The sequence below is a fragment of the Haplochromis burtoni genome, unplaced genomic scaffold, assembly GCF_018398535.1.
Source record: "Haplochromis burtoni strain Fernald_Lab_line unplaced genomic scaffold, NCSU_Asbu1 Contig_274, whole genome shotgun sequence".
In the NCBI taxonomy this organism is placed as follows: Eukaryota; Metazoa; Chordata; class Actinopteri; order Cichliformes; family Cichlidae; genus Haplochromis; species Haplochromis burtoni.
In genome coordinates this window covers 40917-63709 of record NW_024582635.1, presented here as the reverse complement: position 1 = coordinate 63709, position 22793 = coordinate 40917, and the positions used below count along the sequence as shown (strand labels likewise).

At 37.5% G+C, this 22793-nt stretch overlaps 1 protein-coding gene across 2 annotated transcripts; it reads left to right on the top strand.

Annotated features, from left to right (window-relative positions):
* Positions 1-3979: 3979 nt before the first annotated feature.
* Positions 3980-10232, top strand: stx19 (syntaxin 19). Of its 2 annotated transcripts, XM_005940397.3 has the most exons (6): positions 3980-4160; positions 6254-6411; positions 7084-7380; positions 7500-7736; positions 8109-8321; positions 9174-10232. In XM_005940397.3, the coding sequence occupies exons 3-6, from the start codon at positions 7159-7161 to the stop codon at positions 9408-9410; spliced, it is 909 nt and encodes a 302-aa protein (XP_005940459.1). In that variant the 5' UTR covers positions 3980-4160; positions 6254-6411; positions 7084-7158; the 3' UTR covers positions 9411-10232. The 2 variants fall into 2 exon arrangements, with proteins under 2 accessions (XP_005940459.1, XP_042083587.1); XM_042227653.1 differs by lacking the exon at positions 3980-4160 and having other exon boundaries at positions 5594-6411.
* Positions 10233-22793: the final 12561 nt, after the last annotated feature.

The following is a 22793-nucleotide window of genomic DNA, read 5'->3' as shown; positions in this document are numbered from 1 at the left end:
AATTTCATTTTTACTTTTCTGTTTTTGCTACTGTTATAAATACATACATTCCTCCACTATCACATAGTATGAGGAGGCCATTACCAGGCGACTGTGGCACTTTTTTTTAAACTCTGTTGTTTATTTGTTGTTTATTGTAGAGTGTACTATTTTTTTTTTACTGCTTATCATGCTTCTGTAACATAAAATTTCACTTGTAGGATTAATAAAGGGTTTATCTATCTAGTTAAATACTTGACAACTAGTTTCTTAATATAAAAATTATGTTGGACTTGGACATATTTTTGGGTATATATATATATATATATACTCAAAAAAAAAAAAACTGAGAGAGAGTGAAATGTCAGACTGCAGGCCTCAGTTAGCATTTTAAATGCTTAACTGTACAGTTACAAAAAAAGACTTTAAAAGTATTAAAAAAAAACTCAAAACAAATGTCAAGATAAAGAAAACACAAGATATCTGGAACAAAACCAGCACATAAGCACAAAAACCCTATACTAACCATCAAGCACAGTGGTAGATGCGCGATGATTTGGCTGTGTTTTGCAGCCCCGGGACCTTGGAGCCATTGAATTAACAAACTCATCTTTATACTGAAGGATTATGAACTGAAATTGAGGCCATCTGTCTATAAGCTAAATGTACAATGATCCCACACCACACACCAAAAAGTCTACATTAGACCGAATCAAAGGCTTTCAGTGATCCAGTCAAAGTGCTAATCCTAACCCAACCCACCTGCAATGCCATGGTAAAAGCTTAAGAGAGCTATCCATAAATGAATGACCACGAGTCTCAGTGAACTGCAGCAGCATTGTAAAAAATGGATGTTGTTATATGCAAGGATAGATGGCACTGTTGTTTGTCTGTCTCTTGTTTTCCTGGTGTAGGGCCTCCACCTATTGGCCCATTCAAACTTGATTGGTACATGCCTATATGCCTACTGATCTGGACACAGGTGTGAACAAACTGATAAAGTTATAGAAACAACAGTTACTTCAATGTATTGCTGATTATTGTAGTTTTGCAAAATGTTGAATGGGTCTACGTGGGTTTTCACACATAGCTTTACTTTTTTGTAAAATAAATAATGACACTGTGTAAAATTTCATTGTTGTTGTTCAACAGAGGGTGCATGTACCTAAGTTTAAGACCTGCTAAGGACTGGATCATTTCTAATTATGTGCTGATGCATAAAAACTTATGTTGATTCCATCCATTTCCCTAGACAGTGATAAGGCATAATTGTGAGTCCAATGATCTTGGCAAACAAGTATTCCTCAGATTTAGTTGGGATTTCTCTTCCAGTGTTTTGGTTCTAGACTAATTTACACAGAGCTGCCATAAGTAAAGGTTGAGATAAGATCTGTTTTGCCCAAAGGTATGGAAAGGATTTAATAATGAGATGTGGTTTGAATGTGTGTGTGAGAACAATAGCAAGCACAAATCTGAATCAACCCTAACAAAATCAGTGATGGAAGAAGATATTTAAGAGCAAATAATCAGGAAAAAAGAACAGGAAACAGATTTATACAGCAACATGTTCTCTGTGGTGCTGATGAAGGTGAGTTCTAATACTCAGAAATCTTGTTTTGTGTTGTTGTCATAAAATCTCGCCATTAGGAATAGATGACTCACAGTTGACACACCATAGCAACACAGAGAGTTATTACACACATGGTGTAGCATCTGGTACAAGTGATCAAACTTTAACAGCAGCATTTTTGTAGTCATCATGTGGTTAATGTTTTTCTTTCTTTCTTTCTTTCTTTCTTTCTTTCTTTCTTTCTTTCTTTCTTTCTTGCTTGCTTGCTTGCTTGCTTGCTGTCTATGGAAAAGCTCAGTCACTCTAGTGAAGTATAGAACTGTGTAAAAGCTTTGAATCATCCCTCATTTCAAAATTTTGCTGTGAAAACGTTGATGTCCAGGCTCTGGGGAGGCCAATCCATGACTGATAGTGTTCCACTGCATTTTTCTATCTGTCTATATTTTTACTGCATTGGGATTTTGTTTGGGATCATTATCATGCTGAAGAATGAAGCTGTTGGTAATCAGCTGCTCTCCAGATGGTCTTGCACGGTGGCTCAAAATTTGATTGTCCTTTTCTGTGCTAATCATTTTAGCAGTTTTGGCAAAATCTCCAACATCTCATCAATGCAGCCTAAACCATGACAGAGTCTCCACTGTGTTTTACAGGTGGTTTTAGACACTCACTGTTGTACCTCTCTCCTGACATCCTCTGTGCATAGTAATAATTAATGCAATTTTTCAAATTTGCATCATCACTCCATCAAACCTCTTCAGACCAGTTCTTGTGTAATTTGGCCTTTCTCCCGGCCTTTCTCCCTGTTTTCCTTCCTTAAGAATAAGTTCTTGACAGCTACCCTTCCACAGAGACCATTTCTGATAGGGCTTCAACTGAAGGACCAGATGTGTCTTTCAGATCCTTTATTGGTCTCTGCTGAAATTTTTTTCTATTTCTTGAGGACATGCCTTTCAAATACTGTTCATCCACTTTAAATAGATTCTTTAGGCCTGCCATTTCTACTTTTGTCTTCCATTTGCCCAGTTTCATCAGTTTTGTAAGAATACACTTCACACCATACCAAGTTATATATCAAGTTTTTGGCTATTGTCTCTTTTGGAATCACTTTGTTGGTGCAAAAATGCTATATTATGATGGTCAAACTGTGTTATCTTTGGTAAAATGGGTTCTTGGCTAAGTTGTGTGTCATGTATATGATTCCTAGGTCAGTGTTAAATGACTTCACAAACAAACAAAAAATTACTCTCCTGACAATGGTCAGATATAAGGACTGGGCTAAAAATAAGCAGCCACTGTCCAAAGAAAACCTTTGAAAAACCTTCAGAAAGGCTGGAGAACTATTGCTCAAGACCACTTAACCAGACCAATTACAAGCAATATACGTGTTTTGGAAGTAAAATCCGAAGAAATCAAGTAGAGCTTATTAGTCTAGTTTTGGTACTTGCTCTTCCTCTTTTACGTATTTGTTTTTGTATCACAAAAGTAGGAAACATTATGGAAGAGGTCTGTTTTTAATATCCAAGTACTCTGTCCTAATAAACAAAAAAGAAAAAAAAGAGTACTGTAGTACACAGTATTGTATTATAAGTCCTCTGCCTTTTTTAGTATTTTAGTCTCTTTTGTTCTTTGGCAACATTTTAAACCTGTCTCAGATGAAGTAAATAAACAAAACAAAACAGGAATATATGGTGAGTCAGTATATCTCATTATTTCTGTTCCTTCTCGCTCATATATAGTTTCCCCATCATTGCTTGACTACCAATCTGAATTCTGAAAAACAGTTGCCACAGTTCTTGAAAAAGACAGTAATTATGCAACCAGCATCCAAAGTTTCATCTCAAAAAGAGTGAACTCTTGTCCCCACTGAAGTCTTCTCTCATCCTCAAAACTTCTCTCCCCTCTCTTTCTCTGACAGCGCAGATCAAACAGCTTTGCACAGCGTGTTATGCTGCATAGCACAAAGTGACTGTGTCCCTTCTTGTGTTGAAAAGGCTCCTAGGTTTCAGGGAGCTTGTCAGTAGAAATCTGTCAAAAGTACTCAGCTGGGTTTGTTGGACTAATATCCAAAGACCATGAGGGCTTACCCCAGGAATCTGGACACTTCACAAAGAAATTAACTTAGCAAATCAAAAGCTCAACGCCCTAGCTGACACCCTAACCACAGTCCCCTTTGTTTGGTTTTAGCAGTGTACACAATACACTTCTGTTTGCTCTGCTCTATTTTCCTGCCCAGGAGTAAGCCTGAGGGTAGGGTTTGTGTGTTCTCTGTACTCACCATCCTGTCTCTCCCTCTTCACTTGTTTCTGTATGTAAGCAAATAAGCCTCCAGTCTGCGTTCCTATTGGCTTTACCCAGGACTTTCTCTAAAGAAGGGGAGGTCCTTGAAGCCAACTCAACCACACTTCCTCAAAACTTTCCTGTGAGGGTTTGCGAGTGTAACTGTCTTGATAGTGGCATAACTGTTGCAGTGTCGTTCTGATGACCATCCGGTAAATGTAAGGAGATCTAAAGGTGATCTGATATCATCAAAGACTGTTTGTCTTGGACTACATTCCTGGTGTGAAGGGTAATCCTACCAGGCAGCCTATGATGGAAAACTAACAACATTAAGGTAAAATACATATTTCAGATCAAACGATTGTTATAGCCTCAGAACTTTGTTTCTAGAAACATACTATGATTTGTATTTGAAGGGCAAGAAAACGAGACTAAGAGAAAAAGAAGCTGAATGTCCATGTATGTTCAGTGTTTTTATTTATTAATAGCAAGCACAACTCCAGCTAAAGAAAGAGAAAAAGTTGGACCAACTACTTTATCTGTTACATTGTAAATGAATTCTTTCAAGACCAGCTTACAACATACAATTGTCTGACCTAGGAAAAATAGGCTACAACAATTGAGAACTCCTCCTTCTCTACCTGCATTGAAATGGGAGAATGTCATCAGAAACACAGGAAAGGGAGGAGATGGATGGGTGGAAGGAAAATATTTGCTTCTTTCACAGACCAAAAATGTTTTCACAGAGTGAGACTGAACTCCTTGAATTAAGCTCTATTCTGTTCCAGGTTTTTAGGCTAAACACAGGAGAATGTGCTCTCAAATCCTTTGAGCAATTTTTTTAATCGGCTCTTCCATGCGGAGCAGGTGGGGAGAGCAAGAAAGAAAAAGAGAGAGGGAAAGAGTTCACCTCAAACTATACTTGTACATTCTTTGAACTCCTGTGAAGTTTATATAAGTTACACACACATAGGATCTTTCCTGTTTGAAATCTATCCAGAAGTGGGATACTCTGTGATTTGAAACGCTCCATTCCCCCCCACACAATCATGTGCTTGCAAAAGATTATTTTACTGCCTCTAAAACTCAAATCCCTGTGTTGGCTAAAGCATTTTAAAAATGTTGGTATGACCACTTTAATGACAGAAATATGCAGTTGAGTGCACTTCATTGGTCAAAAGCATGTAGAAAATCTAAGTCAGTATCTCATGACTTCAATCAATATGCAGGAAACCAAAAAAACATCAAATTAAATGCTTTCTTTAACAATGTTTCTTGAGATATTGATTTAATAAACTTCCAACTAAATAATCAGATGTTTATCCAAGTGACGTTATCTGTTCTCTGAATTATTTAGAATGCGACAACCTGGCGACAACCTTCTCCGTCTTCTGTTTTTGTTGTGTGTAGAGTTAAACACAAACAAGTCAGTTCCCATGGGAAAATGAGCTCAAGTCTGTTTGACTGATTCCACAGATAAACTTTTTCCCTGTTTTTCTTTCTTGTTTTTTTATATATACAGTTAAAAATGCTCTGTACTAAGCAGAATCCCAATATGACTCATCATTTATGCTCATCAGAACAAATAAAGTCATTACATACATACAGAGTCAACTGCAAGATTACAAGCTTTACCTACAAGTGTTCTGTAAATGTACTAAGGGAGGGATTTAGGTGGTTAGTGACAGCCTTTGTATGAAAACTTAAGGCCTTACATAATATATATATATATATACATAGCTCCAGTTGTTCCTCAACTCCCTGGTACTTCTCAAGTCCCTGGTACTTCTCTGTTTTCTTGTTCTTCATCTTCTTTCTGATGTTATCCGCTGGGATTGCTGCATCGATTAAACCACCACTACGTCTAGTTGGTTGGTCAGCAGCTGTTTGTCTGGAACTTCAAGTCCCACAGGATCTTAGCCCTGTTGTTCTCAACCACCTTTGGTGCTGTCTCCCATTGGGAGTTGGGGACTTCTAGTCTATATGTAGCACAGATGTTGCTAAACACTGTCTCAACCACTTGATTGTCCTTGTCAGGGTACACTGTCCCAACTTGCGTCTTACATCCTGTTGCACAGTCTTCAACTCGGGTTCTGTCAGCTGTGGCAGACTCCTGCCTCTATAGATCTGGTGCTTAGGGCTTGTTCTTGTGCTGCCATGATTAGAGTGTCTTGGTTGTCCTTTAGGCTGGCCTTTTCTAGCCACTAGTAGGATTTCTTGATGTCAGCCACTTTCTCTGTTGATGTATGCAGGGGCTTGGTTGTTCATGATAGTTCCTCCTCCTGTTCCTCGTTGCCATAGCCATCCTCTGAGTAGCTCATCTTGTGGACCATCTTCCCGAATTAACTGTGGATGCTTTGTGTTTCCTCTTGAATTGTGGCTCTGAATCTCACTAATTCTTACCTTCTCTCTTCCCATTGCACTTAGAACTTCAGGCCATTGGACATTGGGTGCAGAACTCCATGCATTTTGAGAAGCCTCACACTTTTCCAATCTGAATGACGCCCCAATGCCCTTGCAGTAGATCCTGCAAGCTAATCGGCTAGTTCACTCCCGGCATACAGCTTGATGTCATCATATGGGAGGTGAGTGAGGGTCAATCCACCCCTGAATCTATGTCCATATTCACTTTTAGTGATGAGCTAAGTTGAGGCTTACACAGAACAAAAGCTGGGATAGAGCAGCCATCTTACAGCAACCTTATTTGTGCTACCACGTATTCATGAAGTGGTCTTAGTGTCTTCAGACAGTAGGCTTGGATCATATAAGGGCCTAGTGCTGTCCAGCTCTTCACTGCGGATACTCATTGAATGTTCAGAGCACCAGTTATGGATTTTTTTATAGTACAACTAAGAAAGAAAATATTTTTTAAAAATAAAAAATAAAAAATATTATTGTATTTCGTATTTTAAAATCATCTAGTATTGACAGAAGTAAAAAGAGCTCATTGCCCGTGACCCTATTGTCTCAGCTGTTTCCCTTTAGAATAATTGATACTCAAACCTCTTGATTTAGTGTCATTCTTAAAATTTAGAAACAATCCAGACATGAACTCTAAAAAATATCCATATTAGAACTACAAAATGTTATTTCGTGCTTTTGGTGAAAAAAAGGGCATAGTCATAGACACTTTTTTTAAACTGATTGACACATTCTAGCTTTACTGTCAGTATTTCATACTTTTGTACTGTATATTTTGTTATTATTTACTACAGTGTGTCAAAATGAATAATTTTTCTTTTATTTATTCTGTTCAGGATTTTCTCATCAGCACTGGCAAGATCTTTACATACTGTAATAACTTATAACTGTGAGAGGAGTGCTTTTTCATAATGAGAGACAGATTGGTGGAGTTGCAGCAGAAGGCTCAAGAGTTATCTGTGGTTGCAACTGAGAATACCAATCCTTTCTCAGTGGAGGATGATGATGACGACTCTGTGGCGTTTGGGGTCATAAAGCCACAAGCTGTGGTGTTTGAGGAGGAGCCAGTCATTCAGGACTTTCTGTCAGAGGTTGAGCATATACAAGATGACATTGCAGTGCTGGAAACAGAGGTAAAAATGACTAAACTAGACTTGCATTTAGCATTTGTTTATTTATTTATTACACGATATTTGCAGGATATTACTTACTATGTTATTAACGTGTGTTTCCAAATCTTACCTACAAACAGGTCCTTAAGTTCACTCAACAGCAAAAGACCATGGTGGCAACCATGCGTCGTTTTAGTGTGATGAAAAAAGAGAGCAGCATAACACGAGACATAAAGCTCAGGGCTGAAAGCCTCCACCGTCGTTTAGACAACCTTTCGAAACAGGTCCAGAAAACTATGGAGCAGCAGGGACCTACTGCTGCTTTAACGAGAATACAAAGCTCCCAACATGCAGCACTACTCCGCCGCTTCCAGCAGGTCTGGAGTATATTCTTACTATTTTTTATTTTTTTTTGATATTTGACTCTTTCTTTCTTTTTTTCTTTCTTTGGTAGATTAGTTTGAAAAGAGTTAAAGTTTCACACACACACACACACACATATATATTATATATATATATATATATATACATATAAATACATACATACATAAATAAATATATACATTTATCTGTATTTGATAACGTGAAAAGAAATGCAGTAAATGCACTGTGAACACTGTGAAAACTGTCACTGCACCAAAGACCATGTTTATGTTTTCTACTGATGATAAAAAAACATGGGACTAAAACGCCTCTCATTCTTCATACACTGTCTTCCTCTTATTTCTTTTGGCTGTAATTATTTTCAGGTAATGCGAGAGTATAATGAAGGCCTGCTGACCAAGCAAGAGCGCTGTAAGCACTTCATTATCCGGCAGCTGGAGGTATCAGGAAAACCTGTAACAGAGGAGGAGGTGGATGAGATGGTGGCCACCGGAAATTGGGAGGTGTTCAACGAGAACCTGCTGAATGATGTCAGAATCACGCGGACACAATTATCTGAGATCGAACAGCGACACAAGGTAAGGGAAGCACAAGTAACTCACTGGACCAACACAAAGGTAACAATAGAGTCTTGAAGGCACCTAAAACAACCAGCCATTCATGGCAAATAAACTAATTCAGTGTTCTTTATTTGATAGAAATTTGCTCCTTGCTATAGTTAGATATCCAGTCTGTTCATGCTGTGAATGTGAGAATCTTTAATAACAAAAATTAACAAGAGCGGTTTGAGAATGCATATGAGATAATATATCAATATTCAGCAATGCTAAACAATCCTTTAAAAGGCTCTTGGATCTAGATCTGGATCAACTGTGAAAGCTAATAACATTGAATCTGGCCCAAACCCAACCTCTGGTAAAATTTTCATGCAAATTCATTCACTTTTTGATTAGCCCTGCTAACAAACAGTCAAACCTAAACAAACACATATCCTCTTTAAGGGAGGTAATAAAAAAGTGCCATTTTAGCATGTTTTACAAATACACTACATCAACTGACACAAATGGGTAAAGGAGCAGAAAAGGTTTGTACTGGTTGTTATTCTAGACATTTATCAGAGATTCGTGTAGACCTGCGACACCAGGTGAATAAAATTGACTCCTTGAGAATAGAAAGAAGTAGTGCTCTCTGTCCTAACAAACACCTTTACAGCCAGTGTTGAATACAGAGAGATGTGTTAGTGAAACAGGACATTAATCACTAAGTATATAAAAGTCATGAGAATGTTGAGCATTTTCCCATGCTCAGGTCATGTTCTTCCTCAGCCTGCTCCTTCATTGCGTCTTAAATCTTCTGGTCCTTTCTCCCATCTTCTGACTAATGTCTCTCTTATCTGCAGTATTAATCCCACTATCCTTCTCCACCAACAGGAGTTGTTGAGCCTGGAGAACAATATGAAGGAGCTTCGGGACCTCTTCATGGACATTTTCATGCTGGTGGAGGAACAGGGGGTCTTTATTGAACACATTCAGACCAATGTAGAGATGACGCAGGATTACGTGGTTGCATCTAATGAGAAGTTTAAGGCAGCTGCCAGGTATAAGAAGAGGAACCCAATTCGACAGCTTTGCTGTTGCTGCTGCCCTCCATGGCGATGCTGCTTGTAATACATAGAATAATTTGAATCATAGCTTATTGGAAAACTGATTTTACTTCATTTTACCTGTTGGAAGTAAGTAACACTGGCTTTCAGTACCGCTAAAGTGACAGGAAAGGTACTGAACTTTTGGCTGTTGAACAGAGCAACAGTGAAGACAGATTCAACAGAGCATAGAAACCAATTAGGGGGAATGGGCCAGAATTGGTATGGGAGGCACCTATTTCGTTCAAGAAGGTGTGAAGCAGCTGCTATTAGAAGAGACAGTTCTGTGAGTGCTACTCACCAACACTGTTGCTTACTGGAGACCTTCACTGTCATCTGACAGAGGTCACAAACAAGGGGAGGCCACTGACTTTGCTACATCAGCAAGACTGATATCTTACCGATTTTTCTTTTTTTTTTTTTTTTCTTTTGTCCTGCTACACGAACTCTTGATAATGACTTGTGGCTTGTTTTTAATACATTATCTGCACTTTAAAATGTCTTTCCTTTTCTTTTGAGCACAAACATAAATTTACTTTAAGAGTGGCATTGAGCCATTAGATATTCATTCCAGTCTTGGTCCACATGCTGATGGAAAAAAGTTGTTTTACAATTAGTCATTAGTCTCATTTGCATTTCAAAGTAAGATCATTTTCAGTGAAAGAAAAAAGTAATTAATTTATGCACTTTCACATAGACGTATTCAAATAAAACTTTGAATAATGAGGCTTGATCAAAATATTTCTGCCATAATCACAAAACTGCAGGAAATCATCGAAGCCATTTGTGTAAAAATAAGGGCGAAAATTACATTTGAGGAAATTCATTAAATTCTTTATGTTTTGCATTTTGAGTGTTATCAATTCTTTTGGAACCGTTTCATTGTTCAGATGAATATTTTGCACCAATATGCATCATTATTAACCAAACTAATACACTACACAAAAGGGTAGTGTATTCAGAAAACTGGTTTCAGAAAAGGAACCAAAGTATTACTGGGAATATGTTGACTGAAAAATACAACCAGCAGACTCACACATGATGATAAGTAATGATCTTCTTTCCCCCATTTACTTAAGTTAACTGTATAATATTAACTAACAATCCCTGCTCATGACAAAGCCAAAAATAAGTGCTGCATTAATTCATTAATTAACTGCTGACCTTCCTCACTGGAACAGCTGAAACTCCTCTTTTTGTCTACAGTGCCAGTGATGTTCCTCAGTGAGTCATTGACCCGTGTTCTTGGGTATCCGGGACAAAATACAGGTGAACTAGGTGTGTCAGAGCTAGCCTGGATAATCTGGTTTGTCTACTATCCCAGGATAGTTTCCACATAACAATCCCGCATTACTATAGGAATGCTGTGTGTACACATAGCAGTTCACTTCAAACGCATGGTAAGATGACATGCCTTGGTCAAATAGTCTTCTGCTTAACTATATATTTTATTATATATATAGTTATATAGTGTTTATGTAGTGTTTAACAATAATATACATATAGTTAAACACTACAAGTATATTATAATTTTAACTCTATCTGCAAATTAAGAATAAAATTTGATCAAGAAAATGTTAAAAAGTTACAATAATGACCTTTAAAATTTGTTTAGTAAATTACACATCTTTTTTTACAACTTTCAAATGTAAAAAGATGTGTAATTTACAATTTACTTGTATTATACTGTTCCCTTAGATTTAGAAGGAGAACAGGGTGCGACATGTTTGATAGCTTCTTCTATCTGACTGAAAAAGTATTTTCCTTAATCTAATCTCGCGTGTTGTACATCAGCCTTTCTAATATTAAAAAGACATCTTGAAACCAAGACATTAATGCATGAAATACTTAAATTTAATCGTGTATATCAAATAACAATACACGACAGTGCATAGTTTACCCTTTTACACTGACATAGTGAGAAAAAATGAGACACTGCTGCAAATTGCAGGGTTACTGAACAGCAACAATGCCATCCAGTGTTCACTAAGATAATTACCAGTTTTTTAAAAAGTTATTACTTAATATGACAGGGCATGATGATGACATGACTGTGTAGTTATGAAAGTGCTGGAACAGCAAATAAACAGCAGACAGTTTTCTCCTAAAAGTGCAGAGATTTATTTTATAAATATTGGTGTGGGACTAGTAACACAAATATTACTCAGATTAGATGAACACTGCAAGGCACTATCAAGATTCAGCTCAAACCATGATAAATACAAACAGTTGTCAGCAAAGCCTAGGAATAAAACACCTTTTTTTCTTGCATTGGTTCTATAACCAAACTGCAGAAGAATTGTGTTTTTGTGGTCTAAGTAAAAACTGTTCAATTAAAATGCAGATGTAAAATATCTGTGAGATATTTGGCATGACAAATGGAATAACCCCCTTTTGACTCTAAGTTAAATGTATTCACACAGCATCAGTGATTGTGACACTTAAACTTTACTATTGTGAAACTTGTACAGTATCTTATACTACTCTATTACTCTAGTAGCCCATGACAACAGCAGACTGCTTGAGAGCAGTTATCAGTTCATAAAGCTATGGACATCTATTCAGACTCACCAGGTTTTACCCAAAAGTCTGTTGTTTTTTCTTCCTCCTAGCAACAACTTGCTTCACATTCAAAAGGTTTCACTCTGTGGGAGCGGCTCTATTCAGCAAATATGTTCAGATGTTGAGAAGTTCCACTGTGGATTTATCTTGTTTACCCCCAACACTCAAGCCCTTATCCAATATTTCATCTGAAACCCTCTAGCCTGGAGCCAATGTAAAGTTTGTTCCTTTTAGCCAAATCAGATTTTCTTAGACAGTCGGTTTGCTTGGACCTGCTCCACCAGGCCTGCTCATACAGCTGTTATGAGAAGTCTGGACCTAAAAGCAAAATGTCCTTACTACCCACTTGTCCAAAGAAGGACACGTTTTTCACTAGTACAGTCTAACATATGAAGCAGCATTTTTGGGGTCCTAACCTCTTAAAGGTTTTTTTTTTTTTTTAGTTATTTTCAAATACCAGAAAATGCTGATGAAGGACAGGTCATACTTATGGTTTCTCATTTAACCTCCTAGGACCTGGCGTCCACATATGTGGACATCACATTTTTGTTTATTTAGACCCAAATACTCAATTTTGCTCTACAAGGGCCAGATATCCACTTATGAGGACATTATACTACCACTGTTCTATCAAAATTTTAAACGAATATCCTCATTTGTGGCTCTCATTTTTCTTAGAAACAAAAATTGGGTAAAAAAAAATCTGGTAATTTTTTGTTTTTACATTCATCGGGCCTCAATATGCCCAAATATTAAAGAGAAATTAAAAATGCATGCTGCGGAAGAGTTCGGGTCTTAGGAGGTTAATGCTCATGCAGTTCTCAGTGTGGTACATTTGCATGCTACCTATTCATGCTACCTATTTGTCTTTGATGTAAATATATAAAAATTGTGTATGTTTCTGTTCTGTGTCTTGTGTACTGTTTGTTTGTATATGTGTCTTTCTTGCTGCTGTTACACCCAAATTTCCCCTTGTGGGACAATTAAAGGATTCTTCTTCTTCTTCTTCTGCTTCTTCTTCTTCTTCTTCTTCTTCTTCTTCAATTTAGTACCACATATTCACTGTGAATAACTTTACTCAATTGCCCAACGGCCCATCAGTCACGTCTGATTTAACAATAATGTGAATAGTGTTCGTGGGAATTTACAATGCAGATGACTGCTGACAGGGTTGCAGTGACGTCTGTTTGTGGTTATGTACTGTACATATTTCTTCTGTCTGCCCTGTCAGTCACAACATTGATCCCAAAGACTTTCTCCAAATGTCTGTAGAACATCAAAGCAGCCCTCCGGTGAGTAACACCAGCTGTGGTTATAGAGAGCTGACATTACTTTACTGCCTGGTTTTATCACACCCATCAAAATCTGAGCACGGAGATATCAGTGCCCTCAGAAACACATAAATCACAAAGAAACTGCAGCGTCAGAGTGGCACCTCCTTTGGAAATGAGTATGGTTAATAATTTCATAGCAGTGCTGTTTGGTTTCTCTGATGAGAAGGCAATGTCCAGTTTCTGATAAATTTGCACTATTTCTTGACCATATTTTATACCTTTTATATGTGATGAAAATGAAGTCAGCATTATTGTTGGTTTGAAACAGGGCTGCTTTTAGCCAGTTATCACGATGTACTTGGAAAAATAATAGGTGAGCAACTCGGAAGGTATGTGTTACCTTAGCCCAGAGAAAAGAGCCCATTTCTCAAGGTACAACTTTGCACAATGCCCCAAAAATGCACTAGTTAAACACTAATTCTCTCCATGCATTTCATTGTGTGATTTTTCATAAGCAGTGTGTGAGCAGTCTGAGGCATCAGATTTAATTCTGTGCGGCAGATGAGTTCGGCTTCAGGGATCTTATATTACTTGACCGTAATGGGAAGTAGTGAGCAGTGAGCAACTTTGGAAACAGAGTGTATGGTTCATACCCAATCAGTTAAATGGGAATGGTGTTTCCTTTCCTGTTTTCTCTCTCCTTTTTAAACTTTTGATTGGGTGGGAAAGACACACAATGAGCCCCTGTCCATAGCTCTGTCCAAAGCTGTTGCCAGCCTAGGTTTGAAACAGGAAATGAACAATGCTTTGTTTGGCCACTGAGGTGCTCCAGTCTTCTTTAGTCTTTATACATGGTTTGCCTCAATCATATTTATAACAAGAGTTGAGGGAAATGTCATAGTGTTCTCACAGAGATATTTTTAGGGTAGGTCAGTCTTCATTAAGAATTGTACAGAGTTGTGAAAAAAATAGCTTAGGACCATTTAAACGTTTTACATGTTTTTGGATAAGTTTGTTATGTTGTGATTTTTGTGTTATTGTCCACAGATATGTGTAGGTTTGTAAATGCTGTTTACACAGTTCTTGTGCTATGTGTTGATTGCATGTTTAAATACAGAAGGAATTTGAATATCTTACTTTTTATGTATTTGTATCTCAAAAATGAAGTTATGTGAATTTAAATTCTGTTTTTTTATGTTATAATTATTAAAAAAATGTAATAACAGCTGTTTTAGTAATACTTTTATTGCCTGAATCTTGCTAGATCCGCTCATAAATGATGACTGTGTAGGTTTTAATTTTTTCATTAAAAGTGCATCGCAGATTGACAGTTTACTATATTCACTTGAATTGAATGACGGTGTGACATCAGGTTCTTTTCAAACTTGCAGCTGTGGCTTGGAACATGCGTCACCCCTGCTGAAAGCTTTCTCGCGTCTTCCCATGTCACACACATCTGTCAATATCATAACGCCATATGTCAAGAGGAATAGGAAAATTCTGGAGGAAAAATCTTGATTGAACCCAAGCCAAAGGAATCTGAGTGTAGCGTGCTGAGTATCTCTGGAGGAGCAGAAAATACACAAAGATCAAACCAAGCATAAACATTCATACAACGACCATTTCAAACATTATTACTCTTATTGGGGAGCTGATACAATGCCAGGATCCCAGTGTGGATTTACAGTTACAGTTTACTTTCTCCCATCACTGCAAAGAACAGTGGCCATAAAAGTGATACCATGTGACACGTACTATACTTGCTTCCCTTTGTTTTACACAAGTTTCACATGTGGCGATCCACACACCTGTCAAGAAGATGAAAATATCTTTTAAGCCACTGCAGCAGATACACACAGATGTGAGCATCACCATTTGTTGTATCTGCATAGGATCGTCACAGATGGCTCACAGAAGGAAATCAAGTTCTGACCTTCGCAAAGCTCTTATTACTGAAGCTCATATATCACTGTGAGAAAAGATTTAAGTTGGGACATTTATCTTATGTTTGGTAATATATATAAGAGTAAACTTTTGACATTAGCTGGCTTATAAATCTTGGGCTACCATAGCTTACCTTTGCATCTTAAGAAATTATTATAAGAGATTAGAATAAGTACGCACAAAGAAGAGCACAAACAACTTTTGAGAGGTGTAAAAGTGACAAAAATTATGCGAAGTTACAAAGTACATAGAGGCTAATGTCTTATTGGCCTTCCAACATTCTCACTCTCAATTATATCTAATATTTACCAGAGCAATAGATTTAAGAAATAATGTTTTTTCTACTCAAAAGTCTTTAATGTGCAATGACAAATTATGACATTGCATGAGCAGATGGCTCACGTTATCCATTATATTATGGACTTGCTTATACTCTTTCGGAATGATAGCACGGTATGAAAGGAAAGTGTCTGAATACCTATTCATGCAGCCACTGACTCTGAAGGAATAGATATTATGTCAGTCAATATAAGGTCAATGTAAAATATCTAACATAAACAAAATGCATCTAGAAAGAACAGCCCTTTGATTTTACTTAAACAAAAAAACCGTTTTATCATTATCATGGACAGAAGGTTTAATCTTCTATACATTGTTATACGTTCTCTCTAGATCTTGTGGAAAAATAACTGATCTCAATCCTGTAAAGTACTGTTCTTATATTATCTAACAACTAGACGTATTAACAAAACCATGCTTGGATTTATAACTTTTACCTCACTACTATCTAACCAGAGATGGGCAGTAACGCGTTACTTGTAACGTGTTACTGTAATCTGATTACTTTTTTCAAGTAACGAGTAAAGTAAGGGATTACTATTGCAAAAACGGTAATTAGATTACCGTTACTTTCCCGTAGGAACGCTGCTTACTGCGTTACTAAAACCGTGATTTTTTTGCGAGAATGTCTCATGACAGTGACGTAAGCGAGTGCGACGTTGTGACAACAGCTGTGTGCAGATCAACAATGGATCAATATCGAGTGGGAGAGAGTATGAGCGTGCAGCGTTTAAAGCGTGGAAGTACTGACCTTACTTTGAGTTTGATTCCATAAAAAGTGACAAAAACATTAGCGTCCATCGGTGCGGGAAGAAAACTTCTTTTTACAGCGAAAAAAACCCCTAAACTTCCGAAGCAAGCACCGAGTGCGCAACGACGTAATGGGAAATTCACAGAGAAACTCGCGGATTCTTCAACTGACCGCGGCACACCTGCACCAGGGTAAACCTCCGCCTACCGCAGTCCTGCTTTACAGGTGAAAATAGAGCAACAGGACCCTGAGTCTTTGACTTTATTTATTTTCTGCTGTGTTTTACTTGCATCTATTTGAAAGACTGAGTGTAAACACAAAAAATATTTTATTTTATGTGCTGGAATGTGAGAAAATAGGTTTAAATGTTAAACTAATTTATTCAAGTCAGAGAATGTTGCATATAATTAAATTTTTGCTTGATGCATAAAGTTAAAAGATTAAAACTGATAAAACAAGTTAAAAAAAGAGACTTTTCCATTTGATTACATTTTGTATGATGGATTATGCAGAAAAAGTAGAATTGGGCTGAAAGATCTATCACTTTATCACCTAAGTAACTAAGTAACTAAGTAATTAATTACTTTTGAAAATAAGTAATCAGTAAAGTAACGGGATTACTTTTTTGGGGACGTAATCAGTAATTAGTTACTGATTACTTTTTTCAAGTAACTTGACCAACACTGATCATAACTACTCTGTCTGATACTTATTACAAATGGTTGTAATCTTTAAAGCACCAATGATTTTATTTTCCTTTGGTTCAGTTAGGATATTTTCAGGGTTTTTTTTTTATATCATATTTGATGTGTATCAAAAGTTGATGGCCAGAACTAAAACTGAAATGTCACCTGAAAACCAGGAGCCCATCCTTAAAATTTAATTATATATAAAGATTATGTTCTTTCAAACAATTTCAGTTTCATTTTTTTAAATACATTTAATACAATACAAGCATGTGGTTGCTTCTATGTAGCTATTGAAACTTTGACACGTCTTAATTTTTCAGGTCTTTAGTTGTATACCTTAGTATCATATATAATGATTCAAAGGCCTTCACAGGCTTAAAACAGACTAAGTCATAAAAAACCATATGCCTTTTAGTCATATCTGCTGTCTTAAACTTAAACAAACAACAGAACAGACTTGTATACAGCTATCCACCTCGGTATTAAATGTTTACTTTTAGCAAATATGATAAATTTCCCAGTTCAGACTCTAATGGGTATGTAGTACTTATGGCTTATTTTTAATTGCTTGTCACTTGATGACTTGGGTCAGAAGTTTGTATTCCAGTCTTATGTTCAGTGGAAACATTCTGGATAACAGTTGACTAGTGACTGAATTATTGAATGAGCTTTCTTGTAAGGCCCTTCATGAAATGGGAATTGACCAGCAGAGGGAGCCGAGATCCAAGAATTACCATACTTCAAATGCTTTGGTGTCTGTGACTTCCCAACAAGTAATAAAACAATTCTCTTTTGGTGCGCACTGCAGTTGTGAAAAATTATCTGTTACTGGTCTTAAACAAGATAAAACCTGCATTTAGATGTATTGTAACTCCAATCTTTATAGCATCGCTTTTTATTCTGTGCCGTTGAATATTGATTCATGGCCTCAACAATGAAAGGTGAACAGAGGCAGGGGCAGTCAGGCCACAGCTGACACACACATGAGGATGGAGGAGAGGTGAAAATGAACTGAGACGTGGGTGAATAAAACATGTCTCTAAGGACTTTGCCTTGTTTCACTCCTCTGTGGGCTCCAAGAGAACTGCGAGCCTCCCTGATGGTAAATCCTCTCTGTAATAGGAGGGCAAATACATTTAGTCCCCTGGGCAAACACACACACACACAGTGTTAGACATGTACGTGCAACGTATTCACAGGCCGAGACACATCACTCGCAATATGTTGTACAGCTGTCTTTTTAGTGCTGTTAGCCTTCACTTTTTGAAAGTAGCGTTATCTTTTGCAGCACTGCCTCTTATTAGTCAAAATGATTGCAAGTGAAAATGTGCTATCGGTTCAGGGGCTAAATACACAGGACATTTGTCTGACCTTGTAAAAAAAAATGCAGACAAGCTATTAAGACCTATTAACATGATGCTGTCGTGGTCCACTCCATTCTATGTAATAAGTAATGCGATCTTGACTCCATGCTTTATTCTACCTTGTCATCAAACTCTGCAGAAAGTGATTAGATTTTTCCCTGAGCTTCATAATGTTATTTACTCTATTGGATAACAGTGTGGGGGAAATAGTTGTGTGGTCTACTGCAGAAGCAGTAAGTGCATTCAGCACAATTTCTGCTATCATAATCAAAAGTGGAAAGTTGAGTCTAATCTCAAAGATAGACTGAAGTGCACTGCTGACATTGAGATAAACTGTAAACTGTGACCATGTGTGTATATAAAGACTGCAAACAATGCCAAATATACACGTTTTTAAGAAAAATAACAAATTTCATTGTAACATTTAGATGGTTTAAACCTACAGTAGAATTTTAAGATAAGTTTCAGCTCTACCATCATTAAGTTGATTACTCAAGATAAATGAAAGCTATTTAGACTGTTAAAAAAATATTTTTGCTCACTTAGATAAAAATGCAAAACACATTTCCTCCAAAAAAGGAAGACTGATAAAGCACAGGAACTAAAGTTTGGGATTTTAGAGATTTCTTCTCTTGAACTGGGAACAGACAATATCTGCTTCTGCAGCATCTGGCATAACTGTTATAGCATAACTGATAAGCATAAGCATATAAATGAACAGTTTACATAGTCTTGAAATAGTCTTGAAAGCAGTGGTTTTGCACTCAGACGAGGCAAAATAAATATAAAATAAGCTGACACTGACTTTTTACCACTAAAATTTGGTTCAGATTTTTCAAACTCTAATTATTAACTAATTATTGATGTCTTCCTGACACTGGGGAATGTGAAGTTTAGTTTAGTTTTTTTTTAATTAATTAATTTTTAGGCCTGTGATAGTGTGCACAGCAGTGTGAGTAGCATTTTTGCTGAAGGAATTCAGGAAAGTCTTTTCAATGCTCACCACAAGATAATGAAGTTTAAATATATCTGAAATGTGCACCTTAAATTAAGAGAGATGCATTTGCAACAGCTTAAAATCTCCAAGCAAACATTGATTGCTACGATTATAATATCTCATTTTTTGGGTATTTCAGTGAAATAAGTACTACAGCTCCAGGAAGAAAGTCGAGCAGCCAACGCTCATAAGGGTTCTCTGGGTTATGGATTACAGTGGTTTCACCTCAGTTCAGAACTCACCTCCGGGACTTCATAAAGCTCCTGACTCTTGGCCAGACTCTCATTAGGCCCACACAGCCCTTTGCCCTCTATCCGACAGCACTTGGCAAGCGCTGTAGTAAATGGGAGTGAGTCAAATGTCTACATTTGTGAAGCCAAACCATATACATCACAGCTCAGTGACGAAGACATAAACACACACATTAAGACACAGTCCTATGCGTGAGATGATTTACAGCAGTGAGGACAGCTTCTCTCTGAAACATCAGAATTTGGATGCATAATCTCCTTAAATTCTGCCAATTATTTATTTATCACCGCTTCCTGTTAAGATAAAGATGCTCCAGAGAGCGTAGGACGTGTTCAATACAGTGAAAAGAGACAGTAAGAGTAAAGGACTATGTGCTTTATAGCTATTTTCTAATTACAGCAAATGTTTCTTTTGTAGTACAAGTAGATTATGATAGTTTTTCATGCTATTCTTTATTTTTCAATTAAATCTAACCTCATCAATCCACATGGTTTAAATCTGTGACCACCGTTTAACTAAAAATCTGAACCAAGTCATCAAGTTTTTGTTCAAGCATTTTGTGAATCAGAATCACTTACCACTGCAAAGTAAACACCACAGTACAGTACTGTGATCTGTTACATTGCACAGTACTATTGCATTTTATGCCGAATGAATTTATCTCTATAGACTTTGATATCATATCCCTTTAATTTCCTCAATTTATTTGAATTCATGCCTAAACTATTTCTCCTCCATGCTTGTCAAAACGGACGTTGGTGAAGAAGCCATGTCATTTACTTTCACTTTTCATAAGGCATTCCATTTTTCACTGTCTGTGAACAGCCTCTTGTGTCAGTTTAAATGGAGTGTATTTAGAGGAGTTACTGGGCTTCACCCTGAAAACGACTGCTGACACTTTACAGACATTCACTAAACTCTGTGCTGGGAATGGAAGTGGAAAAAAAAGACTAATAATGAATAAATTTTCCCTCATCCACGTAGCCAAGATATTCTATTTACAACCCATTTCTTTGGGTCTTTATATCCAGTTAATGAGATTTCAAATAAATGTAAAGTGAACTGCATTTAAATTGCTATTCAGTCTGGAAGCATGGCACTGGAAAGGGGAAGGATTCCGCCAGATGACAGAAGAGCTATTACCAGACCGCTGCGTTCGGTGAACAGAGCAGGTCTAGGAAAAGCAATAAATGGTAGGCACTGGTGAAGATTGTTTGAGGGCTTGAGACTTATAATCTAGTGAACGTGTCGAGAGGGAAAGAAAATAAATAGAGAAGTGAAAAGATGTTGATAATAGAGCAAATGAAGAACGGTTGTTGAGATGTACTAACAACTAACTTGAGTGTTTTAATTAATCTTCCACATAAAATTACATCATCTTATTTTTGTCGTCACACACTAAGGTTAATTATGGAGTTCCACAGGGTTCCGTGTTAGGACCAATTCTGTTTACATTATACATGCTTCCTTTACGCAAGTATCATTAGAAGGCATACAATACATTTTAAGTGCCATGCAGATGACACCCAATTTTATCTATCCACGAAGCCACACCAATTAGTAGCAGGAATGTCTTAAAGACTCAAATTTCCTGCTTCTAAATTCAGATGAAACTGAGGTTATTGTATTTGGCACTAAAAATGTGGTTTCTAGCCATATGCAAAATATGGATGGGATTATGCTAGCCTCCATTAACACTGTCAGGAATCTTGGAGTCCTTTTTGACCAGGATATGTCACTTAATGGGTATATCAAACAAATATGTAGGACTGCTTTCTTCCATTTGTGAAATATCTCCAAAATTAGAAACATCCTGTTTCACAGTCCATCCATCCGCTTCCGCTTATCCTTTTCAGGGTCGCGGGGGGCGCTGGAGCCTATCCCAGCTGTCATAGGGCGAAAGGCGGGGTACACCCTGGACAGGTCGCCAGTCTGTCGCAGGGCTAACACATAGGGACAGACAACCATTCGCACTCACATTCGCACCTAGTGGCAATTTGGATTATCCAATTAACCTATCCCCACAAGCTGCATGTCTTTGGACGGTGGGAGGAAGCCGGAGTACCCGGAGAGAACCCACGCAAACACGGGGAGAACATGCAAACTCCACACAGAAAGACCCCGGCCTGATGGTGGAATTGAACTCAGGACCTTCTTGCTGTGCGGCAACAGTGCCAACCACCGTGCCACCGTGCTGCCACTGTTTCACAGTGATGCTGAAAAACTATGCATTGATAACTTCTAGGCTAGACAACTGTAATTCGTTATTATCAGGATGTCCTAAAAACTCTTCAAAAAAAGCTTTCAGTTGATCCAAAATGCAGATTAGTATTTTTTGTACTAGTATTTGTATTATAGTAGGGTCTTTACCTTACGGGCGATTGCGGCTCAACAGTTGGCAGTTTGTCTTGTAATCAGAAGGTTGCCGGTTCGAGCCCCGGCTCGGGCAGTCTCGGTCGTTGTGTCCTTGGGCAAGACACTTCACTTACCGCCTACTGGTGACGGCCAGAGGGGCCGATGGCGCGATATGGCAGCCTCGCTTCTGTCAGTCTGCCCCAGGACAGCTGTGGCTACAACTGTAGCTACTTCTACCAGTGTGCGAATGTGACAGTGAATGAACAGTGGAATTGTAAAGCGCTTTGAGGGTCTGGAAAAGCGCTATATAAATGCAATCCATTATTATTATTATTACAATATAAAGTGCCTTGAGACAATTGTTGTCATGAGCTGGTGCTTTTTAAATAAAACTGACTTGAATTGAATTGGACATTTTAAAAACAAGCACACTTTGTGATATGTGGGTGATACATAAACTAAATGATGTGAAAATAATTTTCACAGAGGTCATAAACCTATTAAATCACTATTTTGGTTGACATTTACATTTCCAAATGATATGTGTGTGTGTGTGTCGGTATGGGTTGGTTTGTTGACAACAACTTGGGAATCCTCTGCGAGATGAGGACACACCCACATCTGCTCCATACCAGTGTCATGGAGGATGTTACGGCTCTGAGTCAGTTTCGTGGCATCTGACACCCACACAGGAAAAACAGCAAACTTACTGCAGGACAGACTGCCTCAGTGATGATTGACTCTACATCCTGCATGCCTGTTTTATGAATTATATTTGAGAAGAGTAAAGTTATTCACATAAATAAAGTTTTTTTTTTCTTTCCAACTGATCACTACAGTCATACTACACTTGAAAAGAGAAAGAGAGAATATGGAACTTG